Consider the following 12,385-nt stretch of genomic DNA (forward strand, 5'->3'; position numbering starts at 1 on the left):
AAACATCACCAAAAATGTTGCGGCTCGTCCGTAGATACAGTTCATGGGCGGAGTCACCGGCGGTCGTTGACAGGAAAAGCACATTTGTCGGACGGGCTATCGCCATAAAGTCACGCCAGGAAGCGGTAGACAAGATTCAGGAACTAAAACGAACCAACAAGAAGGTTGCCAAAGCTACGCATAACATCACTGCATGGAGGATCAAAGACGAAAAAGGGCAAATCCAGCAAGATTCCAATGACGACGGAGAGCCACCGGGAGGGAAAAGAATATTAAACCTGTTGGAACTTACTGATTGTACCAACGTTCTTGTAGTTGTGACTCGCTGGTTTGGCGGAGTACAGCTAGGCGGCGACAGGTTCAAGCATATCGGTACCTGCGCTCAGCAAGCCCTTGAAAGCGGGGGATTTATTAAATCAAAAAAGAAGTGATCCTGATTAAATCGGCTAGTTAAATCGACTTGCTAAATCGTAGAACTATTGAAAATGATCTATGCAGACTCTATAACATCATCATACTATAGATTTTAAAGATACTTGTAAGGGTTGAGAATGCCCTTTGGATCGAAGTGCTGCTTAAGAGACTTCATAAGCTTGATCATACCCTCATCCTTGGAGTAGCAAACGTACTTCTTCTTGGCAAAACCAAGACCGTGCTCGGCAGAGATGGAGCCCTCAACAGTCTTGATCCACTCGTAAACATAGGGCTCGAGCAGCTTCTCAACGTTCTTATCGTATCGTCGCATGGAAACGTTGAGGTGCAGGTTGCCGTCGCCAATGTGGCCGTACCCAAAGGCGTCAATGACTGGGAAATCCTCGGTGTCGCCAAGAACACCATGCTCCTTGAGTCGGGCCTGCACGTCGCTGACAATACCATAAAGCTTCGGCAGCGGGATGGACACGTCGTACTTATACACACCATGCCTGCCAGCAGCCTCTGGGATCATCTCACGCCACGCCCACAGGTTCTTAAGCTGAGTCTCGTCCATAGCGATGGTACCGTCGAGAATTCGCTCCTTCTCCATGGCGCTTTCGAGGAAAGCGTTGAGCTTTTCGCTGTTGTGCTCACTATCAGAGCTGCTGGTTTCAATGAGAACGTAGAACGGGTACTCCTCGCCCAGTGGCAGCGGCTGGTTAGTGTGCTCAGCCACAAGATTGAGACTTCGCGTGTCCATGCACTCGAAAGCCGACATGATCTCAGAAAGACCAGCTCGGGCATCTACAAACAGTTCCTGCACCTTTTCATATGACTCCAGAGCAAGGAACGCTACGTTAACAGCAGTTGGCTTTGGCGGGCACAGCACAGACACACCAGTGATGACGCCCAACGTACCCTCTGAGCCAATGAACAGCTGCTTAAGGTCGTAACCGGTGTTGTCCTTTCGCAGCGAGCTCAGACTGTTGACAATGGTACCGTCGGCAAGAACAGCCTCAATGCCGAGCACGGTACCGTGAAGGGATCCGTATCTCAAAAGCCGCAAACCACCGGCATTAGTAGCGACGTTACCGCCAATATGGCAGGAGCCCTTGGCACCCAGATCCAGAGGGAAAATGTAGCCATTGTCCCGCAGGTACATATCCGCATTCTCAAGAATGACACCAGCGTCAGCGACAAGAATGCCACTGACCTTGTCAAAGCTTCGGATCTGGTTCATGTTGGAGAGGCAGATGACAATCTCGTCAAACACTGGGACAGACCCGCCCACGAGGCCCGTATTACCGCCCTGGGGGACTACGGCCAGGTTCTTCTCGTTGCAATGCTTAAGGATCTTGCTGACCTGGTCGGTGGTCTTTGGCTTGAGCACGAGCTTGGAGGAGCCTCGGTACTTTCGCATCCAGTCCTCGTTGTGGAACTCGAGGTCGCCTTCATCCTGGACGACGGCGGATTCAGGCAGGATAGACTTGAAGAAGGCAATGTCCTCTGCACTGAGAGTGCCGTAAGGCAGTCGCTCCACAGGGTAGTTTTCTCGCGTGAGTTTGACGGTGCTCACTCTGGGAGCAGTTGTGGATTGGAAGGTCCGCACAGCGAACTTTCGGCCATTCAGAGCACTGGCCGCCCGCAGCCGGACACTGTTGGCAAAGATAACCCTGCCGGTCGAAAGGGCCCTTTTCATCATCTTTTACAAAAGTTTTTTCCTGGATCTCCAGCCGTTTCTGGAATACGTGCAGGTAGGTTGGATGACTGAATTTTGTCTCCGACTCCCCGGTATCGGACCCTTACAATTAGGTCTCCACTGAGCCGCACGGTATGCAAGAGTCCGTTGACCTCGGCGTATTCACTAGCAAAGCTCGAAAGTATCAACAGAGGACGCTAGTGGAGTCGGCTGTTACTCTCTGGGATGTGATAAACGGTGGTTTAAGGCTGGAATGTACCACCGACCAAGTGGAGTCAGCTAGTAGTAGATAATGTGGGATACACTAGTCCATGAGAGATGATAGGCGGTGGGTTAAAGCTGGAGAGTACCACCAGAGGACCTAGCGGAGTCAGCCAATAGTAAATAATGTCGGATCAATTACTCTCTGGAGTCGGGGCCCTGAATCAGCTAATAAATCCGCTAGTAGATAATCTGTCAGGTTTGATCGTGTGGTGGCTAAGGCAAGGGAGTACCAACGGAGGATGCTGGCTGGGGGGTCGATTCTGATACAGCCCCACTTGGCGTGTCTGCCCGCTTCTTCTTCTTCACCTTGCGTTTGACCTGGACAACCGGTTCTACGCGTAGCCGGGCAATTGTCTTGCTCTCGTAGACCGTATCGCACAGCGGACATCGCTCATTCTCTGGGATAACAGACATGATGCACAGGCACACGCTGCACACGTACCCCACCGCTACGACCTTGTTTGTTAAATAGCACACAGCGCGGAAATCAACATCTTTCTGCGTCCCCAAGTTTACGTGGGGCCTCAGACTGGGCTCAATGGTAAATGCGCTCAATAGATACTGGATGAGGCCCTTGGGATGATCAATCTTCATGTAGGTGCCCTGAGTAGAGTCGCTCGCCTGCTGAAGGAACACAGTGTCTCCTCCAAGCTTGCAGACGTCAATTGGTACTCTCTTCTTCTGCGCGGCGAAGATGCAGTTCATAGCCGCCACGTACTGCGACGCTAGATCCCCGCTGACGCTAAGCAGGAGGATTCGCGAGGCCATCCTCGTGTCGCTAGACACTTCACACACTCGGTTTATGTATGTCAACGCCAGGCTGAGGGCGCCGGACACGGCGCTTGGAGCGCCAAGCACGTCCTTCTCTGTAGTTTCTTCGCTCAATAACTTCTCTAATTCCTGCAGTGCAATGTCGTTGATCTCTCTAAACTGGCGATACATCGTCGTGCCGTGGAGAATGCGGCTCTCTGCCTCTTCGCCGCCGGAAGAGGTAACAGGGTAGAGAAACCGGGCCTGATTGGGGTGGGCGGCAATAACAGCCACCTTGTTGGAGTTATTGAGGGATATGTGCCCGTTGATGAAGACGAGGAGGGCAGAAACGGCCTCTCGCATCGACAGCTCGCCATTGATCTTGGCCCAGGCGCCGGGGTGGGTGTCGATGATCACCGTCAGCAGACTCGGGTGCTCCTCTGCTATCTGTTAGTTTTCTTTGCAGCATATGGCCCGAATTGAACTCACCAGATATATTATATTCTCCTAATACTTTGGAGGTGTCGTCTACTGCGTTCATCGTTAGTCTCCGTCGCTGAGTTGTGGGTTGTCGATTTAAGATTTTGGTGATGCCTCGGACCCGCCTTCAACAGCCGTATGCCATCCTATACAGGTCACCATAGTTGTACTTGGGGGGACCAGTCCCCCCAAACCCCCTAGGGCTCCGCTTCGCGGAGGCTATTCTAAGATTCTGGACAATTGTTGAAAAGTGCTTTGGTATTTCTATAATCAGCCTGTTGCATGAATAATTCTCCGCGAAGCGGAGCTAAGGGGGATTTGGGGGGACTGGCCCCCCATATTTTTGTTGCCATGTAACAAACTCCCGTAACAACTCTGGGAACGGACCACATCGATGCCACCCTCCGCGTAGCGGAGCTAGTTTGTTGCAGCTCTCACAAACAACCGTAACAAACTTTGGTTACGAACTCTGGCCACAATTGGTCGCTTGGTTCTATTAAACAAGTTTGTAGGATAGCATGTTGTCGGATTAAAAGCCATGAATCGGTCAGTCTATCAATAAATTAAGTAAATAATATACGAATGCAAATGGGGGGCTATCTTCGGAACGCCCGCTTGGCCTGCTGGCCCAGTTTCTGCACGCGATACTTCAATCCTTTCGGGCTCCTGCTCCTGTCCCTGCTTGGGTGGTCTCGTGATCTATCTGGTCCCTTGCCAATGCGATGGCCACCCAAAGAAGGAGGTCTATCATAATCACGGTCTCGGTAATGTGAGTCCCGGTCGCGGTAGTGTGAATCCCTGTCACGATAATCCCGGTCTCGATACTGGGAGTCCAGGCCACGATATTGGGAGTCCCGGCCACGATACTGGGAGTCTCGGTCACGGTAGTGTGAATCCCTGTCGCGATAGTCCCGGTCTCGATACTGGGAGTCCCGCTCGCGATAATTAGATTCACTATCGCGGTGGTGTGAGTCCCGGGCAGGATGAGATGGCGGTGCCTTGTGTTTGGATTTCTGTTTGTACTTCTGCCTCAGCCGACTGTTCAAATTGTCCCCAGTGAACGCAGACTTGTCGACGAATCTTAGCGGGATTCTGCGTGGGAAAGGGCAGTCGTCACCGTAGTGGCCCTTCTCTCCGCAATTGTAACAATAAATGGCCTCGGGTAACTTGATCTCTCCGCGGGAGTAGCGGTAGGTTCTCCAGATGAGCGGACAGTGCTCTTCGTTGTGGTTCCGCACGTCGCACCGGGCGCAATAAATAATTCGATGCCTGTTCTTACAGTTGGCCCGTAGGTGCCCCTGTTCGCCGCAGTTCGAACACCGCTGGCTTTTGGGGCACTGGTTGGTGAAGTGGTCGTCTCGGGCGTCACACTTTTCGCAAATAACAATCTTGCACTGGGCGGCTATGTGGCCCCTGCCCCGACACTTCCTGCAAATAGGGCCCAGGGCATCCTCGCTGGTCGTCAGGCCGAAATACCGGCCCTCTCCTCGCATAGCAACGAGATCATCTGCATCTTCATCGCCTTCTTCCTCCTCCTCGCTTGATATGCTTCGGTTTTCGGCGTCCACTCCGTTGACTTCAACCACACTTTCGTCGTCGCTGATGATCTCTACTCCTGGAGCCGTGTCCTCTACGAAGGCTTCTTCATCCGACGTCATCTTCCAGCTCTTCACTATTAGTACTCTTGGATATGTGTGATCTGAAATAATTTTCCTTCCCAATACAGCCGTGCGTGTCGTCACCGCTGGTACTATGGTGATCTCACTGCAGCACGATTACTACCCACTACGTACATAGAATGGGTCCGTTAAAGGGCCTAAACTGTACAAATTAAAGTGGAACAAGTTTTGGTCTAAACATTAAAATAAACGGCCAAGTCTATTTGGCGTTTTTAAACGCTTGAGATACTAAATCGCGGCCATCCATTTTACGTTTGTTAATTTGATAAGTATTATTTCGCTAATTGTACCAACAATACCCCCTGAATGCGTGCTAACCTGGCCAGTGCTCTTTATTTGATACACTAGCCTGTGCATATTTATCTTATATGATATAGAACTTTCACCTAAAAGTGTGTAGTTTCTGTACCTTTTGTAATCCATACTCCAGTTAAGCTGGATTATACCAGTAACCGTTAGATACGTTTTCATAAAATGAAGTTATTTAAAGTATCGTTAGCTCATTGCATTAAGCTTATCGCGAATTACGATTTTCATTTCAGTCTCTCTACTAGATTAAAGCAGTAGGCAGTCTCTCCACTACAGTAGAGCATAGAATTGACCCAGGGGTTCTAGTCCCCCTGGACCCCCCTATTGAAACTATTTAGAGCAGCTCATTGGAGCAAGTTGAACTGCATTGTTAGCTTGCGTTAGTCTGTCTACTAGGTACTATAATGGTGCATTGATCTGACCCAGGGGGGATAAGTCCCCCCCAGACCTTCCCTCCCCCCCTTGTTGGAGCTATTTAGACTAGTTCACTGACTAAGTTTACTGAATTGACCCAGGGGGACAAGTCCCCCCGTACCCACCTATTGCTTTATGGATATTTAAGATATCTCTATATCTGTTCATTGCAGTGTAGCTTGTTGAGTTTATCCCCATTAGTTCCGCTTCGCCGGAGGTCAATTGAAGTCTCCAATAATCTCTGTGCAGCGGAGCCCCAGGGGGGTTTGGGGGGACTGGTCCCCCCATGAACACTCTATAGCTTCAATTGAACATTCTATAGGTGTCTAATCGAACACTCGGGCTTCCATTGAATGCTTGAAGCTGGTGCTTCGAAGTGAATGAGTCAACGATGACTAATCGGGTTGGCCGCGCAGGGGGAAGCGATGAATCACACCTCCCCCGAAAAGTGAAATTTTCGACACACCATCACTCAAAGCGACCCCATTGAGAGGAGACAAAACACGATGGCTGACAGCGTAGCTGAGAAGGTCAAGGACCTGTCCGTGCACGAGAAGCGCGTGCACCCAAAGCTCTACCCAGTACGTTACAATTAAGATACTTGGAGGGGGGAGAACTAACAAAGGGGGTTAGGATGAGCCAAAGTATGCGTTTATTGACGAGCGACTGGAAATGTTCCATGAGCTGAAGAAGAAGTACGATGCCGAGATCGCGGCCAAGGAGCGAAAGCCAATTAGTGTGACTTTGCCGGATGGATCATCCCCAAAGATTGAGGTGATCGCTTGGGAGACCAGCCCGATGCAGATTGCCCACTCCATCTCCAAGTCGTTGTCGGAGCGAATTGTCATCTCCAAGGTCAACGGCGAGCTGTGGGATCTTGAGCGTCCACTTGAAGAAGACTGCAAGTTGCAGCTGCTTGACTTTGAGACGGAGGAGGGCCGACAGGTGTTCTGGCACTCGTCGGCTCACGTGCTGGGCGAGGCTTCCGAGTGCGACCTGGGCGCCCACCTGTGCATCGGCCCACCAATTGAGGATGGTTTCTACTACGAGATGAGCATCGATGGCGGCGAGCGAGCTATTCACGAGTCTGATTTGCCCAAGCTCGAGACGGTGGCTAAGAAGGCCATCAAGGAGAAGCAGAAGTTTGAGCGGCTCGTAATGACCAAGGAGGAGCTGCTCAAGATGTTCTCATACAACAAGTACAAGCAGCACATCATCGCTGACAAGATCCCCGACGGTACCTCTACGACGGTGTACCGATGCGGTCCACTCATTGATCTGTGCCGTGGGCCGCACATCCCGCACACTGGGCGGATCAAGGCCATGAAGCTGCTCAAGAACTCGTCCTCGTACTTCCTGGGTGACGCTAAGAACGACTCGCTGCAGCGAGTGTACGGTGTGTCCTTCCCGGACAAGAAGCAGATGGACGCTCACCTCAAGTTCCTCGAGGAGGCGGCCAAGCGAGACCACCGGCGAATTGGCCAGATTCAGGAGCTGTTCACGTTCCACGAGATGTCTCCGGGCTCGGCGTTCTGGCTGCCCCACGGTGCTCGAATTTACTCTACTCTGCTGGACTTCCTCAAGAAGGAGTACCGTAAGCGAGGGTACGACGAGGTTATCACCCCCAACATGTACAACTCCAAGCTTTGGGAGACCTCTGGCCACTGGGCTAACTATAAGGACAACATGTTCACGTTTGAGGTTGAGAAGGAGACTTATGGTCTCAAGCCAATGAACTGTCCGGGCCACTGCCTCATGTTCGGCGCCCGGGAGCGATCCTACCGAGAGCTGCCATGGCGAGTGGCCGACTTTGGTGTTCTCCACCGAAACGAGGCTTCGGGCGCTCTTTCTGGCCTTACGCGAGTGCGACGATTCCAGCAGGACGATGCGCACATTTTCTGCCGAAAGGAGCAGATTGGCGAGGAAATTGCTGGTTTGTTTGACTTCCTGAAGCACGTTTACGGTTCCTTGGGCTTTGAGTTCAGACTCGACCTTTCCACGCGACCAGACAAGTACGTGGGTGACATTGAGACATGGAACGACGCCGAGGACAAGCTCAAGGAGGCTCTCAACGCATGGGGCGCCGAATGGCAGCTCAACGAGGGCGATGGTGCGTTCTACGGCCCCAAGATCGATGTCAAGATCGCTGATGCACTGCGCCGATGGCACCAGTGCGCCACGATCCAGCTCGACTTCCAGCTGCCGCAGCGGTTCGACCTCAAGTTCCGTGCCAAGGAGTCGGCCGCTCATGCCGGCGAGGAGCACAAGGACTTCTACGATCGGCCAGTCATGATCCACCGAGCCATTTACGGTTCTTTCGAACGGTTCATTGCCATCCTTACTGAGCACTTCTTTGGTAAGTGGCCGCTGTGGCTGTCGCCGCGACAGTGCATTGTCATTCCAGTCGGCGTCAAATTCAATGACTACGCTCAGAAGGTCCGAGACTACTTCCACGAGAACGGTTTCTACGCCGACGCCGATCTCGGTCCAAACACCCTCCAGAAGAAGGTGCGAGAGGCCCAGTTGAAGCAGTACAACCTCATTTTCATTGTTGGTGACGAAGAGGTGAAGTCCAACAGTGTTAACGTGCGAAAGCGAGATGACACTGCCAAGCAGAGCAAGACTGTTGCCGTTCCTCTCGAGGAGGCGCTTGCCAAGATGAAGGAGCTGGTCGAAAAGAAGAGCATCACCGACGACCTGTTTTAATTTGATACATTAAGTAGACGAATTATTGGTATTTCGACCCCTCCGCGAAGCGGAGCTACGGGGGTTTGGGGGCTGGCCTCCAACTCAAATTGAACCCGAGGAGTGTTCATGGGGGGACCAGTCCCCCCAACCCCCCCCCCCCCCCCTGGGGCTCCGCTTCGCGGAGGTGAATCGAAGCTATCGAGTACTCATTAGAGGTAAAAAAGATAAATATGTACGTAACAAAGATAATATACAGACATTAGTAGGGATATCATTAAATAAGACTGTTCAGGTCTAGCACGACGCTCTTGACCGGGAAGCTGGCAAACAGCTTGGTGGAGTCCGAGTTCCATGAGAGCGAAGAGATGGGCGCGTTGTCCATCTCCGGAGTGATCTTGTACTGGGCGACTGCTCGCTCAGCACTCGGGATGAGGTCTTCTTGGCCGCTTTCAAACGAGGCCACGTCCCACACCACCACCATGCCGTCCACGCTTCCAGACGCCAGGAAGCGCCCATTGGGCGAGACCTCGCAATTGAACACAGGCGAGCGATGGAGCGAGAGAACCGTGAGGCACACCCCAAGCTGAGCGCTCCATACTCTAACCGTGCCGTCAAGAGAGGCTGACGCAAGCAGCGCCTTGCTGGTGGGGTTTGCCGGATCAAGCACGCTGGCGACGCTCTCTGTCATTGGCAGCCACCGCGTTACCAGCACCGGGGCCGTGTGTCCAGAGAGCACTGCGACGGCAGAAGTTGACTTGCCATGCCATATGCGTACGCTATGGTCGTCAGAGCCGGAGCACAGCAGCTGGGTCGCCGTATCGAACTGAATTGAGTTGATCCCCTGCGTGTGGCCCTTGAATTTGAGCAGAGGCGCCCACTCTCCGACCTTACACACGACAATGTCAGCACCTTCTCCCGTAACAGCGTAGGTGAGCCCGTCGATCCAGTCAGCATCAGCGCCAATTGACACCCCAGTCTTGCCGCTGGCAGTGGTAGAATTACTACTTCCGCCATTGGTGGTGGTTGAGGACCCGTTTTCGAACCCGGACCGGTGGTGGTGGAACGTCTGGCGGACTTCACCGCTGAACGCGTCCCACACGGCGACCGTGTTGGTGCAGTCAACCGAAAGTATCAGCGACCCTGACCGATTCCACTTTACAGCGAACACTGGAGCCTTGTGAAGCGACAGCAGGTGTCGCTGGCGTCCGTCAGCCGTCCACAGCCGCATCTGGCCGTCGAAAGCCGCAGTCACCAGCAAAGTGCCCGCGCTGTTCCAGCTAATGGCGGTAATCTCTTTTTCTACGCCTGGAAGGGCTGTGTGGTGCAGTAACGCGACGGAAGGGGGTCTATCAGAGTGGAAGCTCATCACCGAAACGTTGAGCTGAGCATCGCCAAACGCCACAACGTTGCTCGCCGCAGGGCTCCACTGCGAATAGGTGGCCGGATGCGACTCGAACACGGGCACCAGAGGCTTGAGAGCTACTGGCGGCTTCACCGTCTCTACCTGGGCGGCCGCGTCCTTCCGGCGCCCGTTCTCACTTCCGGGTAACTTTACTTCTGTGGAAGCGTTTTCCATCATTTCTACGTCTCCGCTTTTGCGGTTTTTCGCGTTATTATTATCGCTCTCGTCTTCGTCGTTAGTAGTAGTAAGGGATGCTCGCTGTTTGTCGGCCGCCGCTTCTGCTTCTTCCTGTTTGCGTTCAGCGTCAATCTGCTCGTCTATTGACAGCGCGCGGACCAGCGTGAACTCCGCTAGCTCAGCGCCTTTAAGCTCTTGTTTGATTTCCTGGCGCGCCTGGGCCTCGAACTCGGTCAGCTCAATGCCCTTTTGGATCAGTCGAATCAGCGTTCCCATGCTGACTTTCGGGCCCAGCTCCTCCTCAACGCGGCTAGCCCGGGCCTCCTGGTCCAGCGCATACGCCGACAGCTCGAACCCGGACTCCTGGAGGTACCGCCACACCAAATAATTCAGCCCGTCGCTCGATATCGACATTCCTTTTGCGTGGGTGTCGGGTGCGTGGTTTCGACTCTCCAAAATTCCCATTTTCCAATGAATTTTATGTCATCAGCGGCCCATTGCTTAGGTAAGCCATCGAAAGCAGTGAATTCCATGGAGCAACCCGCAACTTTGGCGTTTTTTTTACCGTCAATTGAGGCTTTGCGGGTTAACCCTCAAAAGAAGGTTTTTTGCTCCTCTGTCGGGGGGTAATAGACTGAGTTATTGTTGGTTATGCGGCTCATGCGGCTTGTATGCGTCTTTTGCGCGAGGACTTCCCGACAGCGGCCACCCGTCATTTCGACATTCCGACTTCAACGCGACTGGCCATTAATTGCGGAATAGGGAAACGCGCCAGGGACATATATATACACCATTTGAATGCTCTAACAAGACGTAACCATTCTTGTAGCTTTTCCCATTTGCATGAAACATAGTAATTAGTGGAGGAGTCCAGAAGTCGTGGGGTGGGTAAGGTGCAGATCTCCTATGTTACCAATACCAGTTGGACTGATCGGCCGTGGAGAGACCCTGCCGGAGCCATGCGTTCCTGTCGTCATGTGGATAGCAGTAATATCGCGTAGTTTTAGATATATAAGTGGGCAGAAAGATACCCGCCCTCTCAACCCATATAATGTTTGTCCCGTCGTATGAATGTGTAGACAAGTGCTCGCCTCAACCATGGGTTGGGCAGGACACCTCCAAAACCGCTGAGCAAAAGGCTCTCGGGAGGTTCTCTGTCGAAGGGAAGCGCGCCGTGATTACGGGCGGAGGCAGAGGAATCGGCCTGGACGCCGCGTTTGCCCTTCTGGAGCACGGAGCGGTTGCCATTATGCTCATTGATATCAACGGCTTCTTCCTAGAACAGGCCCAGCGTGAATTGGAGGCATTGTACCCGCAAAGGCGGATTGTCTCCAAGATGGTCGACGTTAGTAGGCCAGAGCAGATCCTGGACGCAGTGGACTACTTTGCGCGCTGCATAGGCGACATAGACTTAGTATTTGCCAATGCTGGCATTGTCAATTGCAAGTCCGCTACCAACCATACGCCGACGGAGTGGAACAAAGTCATGGATGTCAACTCCAGCGGCGTGTTCTACACGGCAAAGTATTTCGGCGAACAGATGATTAAGCAGGGCCACGGCGGCTCAATTGTGCTTACGGCGTCCATTGCCGGCCATCGCGCCTTGTTCCCTCAGCCCCAGATTGCGTACAATGCATCCAAGGCGGCTGTCAAGTCCATGGCTGCCAGCTTCGCAGCTGAGTGGGCTCAATACGGCATCAGGGTCAATTCCATCTCGCCAGGGTACATGGATACAGCGCTCAATGCCAGCGAGGGGCTGAACGTCCACAAGGAGGTGTGGTTCAGCAAGACGCCCATGGCTCGAATGGGTGCCCGTGGAGAGCTCAATGGGGCCATACTGTTGCTATTGAGTAGCGCAGGGTCGTTTATAACAGGAACTGACATTTGTGTGGATGGTGGTATCACCGCCATTGCCTAGACTATTTTAGCATAACTAGCTAGGGCTTACCTAGACTATTCTACCAACAGAAAGGCTTGCTTAGACTTCCACCAATACGCCAATAGATAGGGCTAATACTAGTACCAATAGGTAGGTATCAAGCAGAGACACTTGCCTTGGTTCAAAAGCGACACTCTCCACAGGGTTGGGTTATCGGACCCTTTGATCAA

The 12,385-nt window shown here is 52.7% G+C and overlaps 6 protein-coding genes across 6 annotated transcripts; 2 read left to right on the forward strand and 4 right to left on the reverse strand.

Annotated features, from left to right (window-relative positions):
• Positions 1 to 526: 526 nt before the first annotated feature.
• On the reverse strand, positions 527 to 2,116 carry DLD2 (D-lactate dehydrogenase; the record flags this gene model as incomplete). The annotated part of the gene is made up of 1 exon (XM_076684315.1): positions 527 to 2,116. The coding sequence occupies one exon, from the start codon at positions 2,114 to 2,116 to the stop codon at positions 527 to 529; it is 1,590 nt and encodes a 529-aa protein (XP_076541523.1).
• Positions 2,117 to 2,590: 474 nt separating this feature from the next.
• TFB4 (TFIIH/NER complex subunit TFB4) lies at positions 2,591 to 3,668 on the reverse strand (the record flags this gene model as incomplete). Its single annotated transcript, XM_076684316.1, has 2 exons — positions 2,591 to 3,567; positions 3,617 to 3,668. The coding sequence occupies 2 exons, from the start codon at positions 3,666 to 3,668 to the stop codon at positions 2,591 to 2,593; spliced, it is 1,029 nt and encodes a 342-aa protein (XP_076541524.1).
• A 535-nt stretch (positions 3,669 to 4,203) lies between these two features.
• AIR1 (protein Air1p) lies at positions 4,204 to 5,265 on the reverse strand (the record flags this gene model as incomplete). The annotated part of the gene is made up of 1 exon (XM_076684317.1): positions 4,204 to 5,265. One exon carries the CDS (start codon positions 5,263 to 5,265, stop codon positions 4,204 to 4,206), a length of 1,062 nt encoding a protein of 353 aa, XP_076541525.1.
• Positions 5,266 to 6,515: 1,250 nt separating this feature from the next.
• On the forward strand, positions 6,516 to 8,715 carry THS1 (threonine--tRNA ligase THS1; the record flags this gene model as incomplete). Its single annotated transcript, XM_076684318.1, has 2 exons — positions 6,516 to 6,590; positions 6,643 to 8,715. The coding sequence occupies 2 exons, from the start codon at positions 6,516 to 6,518 to the stop codon at positions 8,713 to 8,715; spliced, it is 2,148 nt and encodes a 715-aa protein (XP_076541526.1).
• Positions 8,716 to 8,971: 256 nt separating this feature from the next.
• Positions 8,972 to 10,690, reverse strand: SIF2 (Sif2p; the record flags this gene model as incomplete). Its single annotated transcript, XM_076684319.1, has 1 exon — positions 8,972 to 10,690. One exon carries the CDS (start codon positions 10,688 to 10,690, stop codon positions 8,972 to 8,974), a length of 1,719 nt encoding a protein of 572 aa, XP_076541527.1.
• Positions 10,691 to 11,327: 637 nt separating this feature from the next.
• On the forward strand, positions 11,328 to 12,194 carry TRVA0_014S02432 (putative NADP-dependent mannitol dehydrogenase; the record flags this gene model as incomplete). The annotated part of the gene is made up of 1 exon (XM_076684320.1): positions 11,328 to 12,194. The coding sequence occupies one exon, from the start codon at positions 11,328 to 11,330 to the stop codon at positions 12,192 to 12,194; it is 867 nt and encodes a 288-aa protein (XP_076541528.1).
• Positions 12,195 to 12,385: the final 191 nt, after the last annotated feature.

Source organism: Trichomonascus vanleenenianus (genome assembly GCF_965637985.1).
Source record: "Trichomonascus vanleenenianus strain CLIB 3782 genome assembly, contig: TRVA0_014S, whole genome shotgun sequence".
NCBI lineage: Eukaryota > Fungi > Ascomycota > Dipodascomycetes > Dipodascales > Trichomonascaceae > Blastobotrys > Blastobotrys vanleenenianus.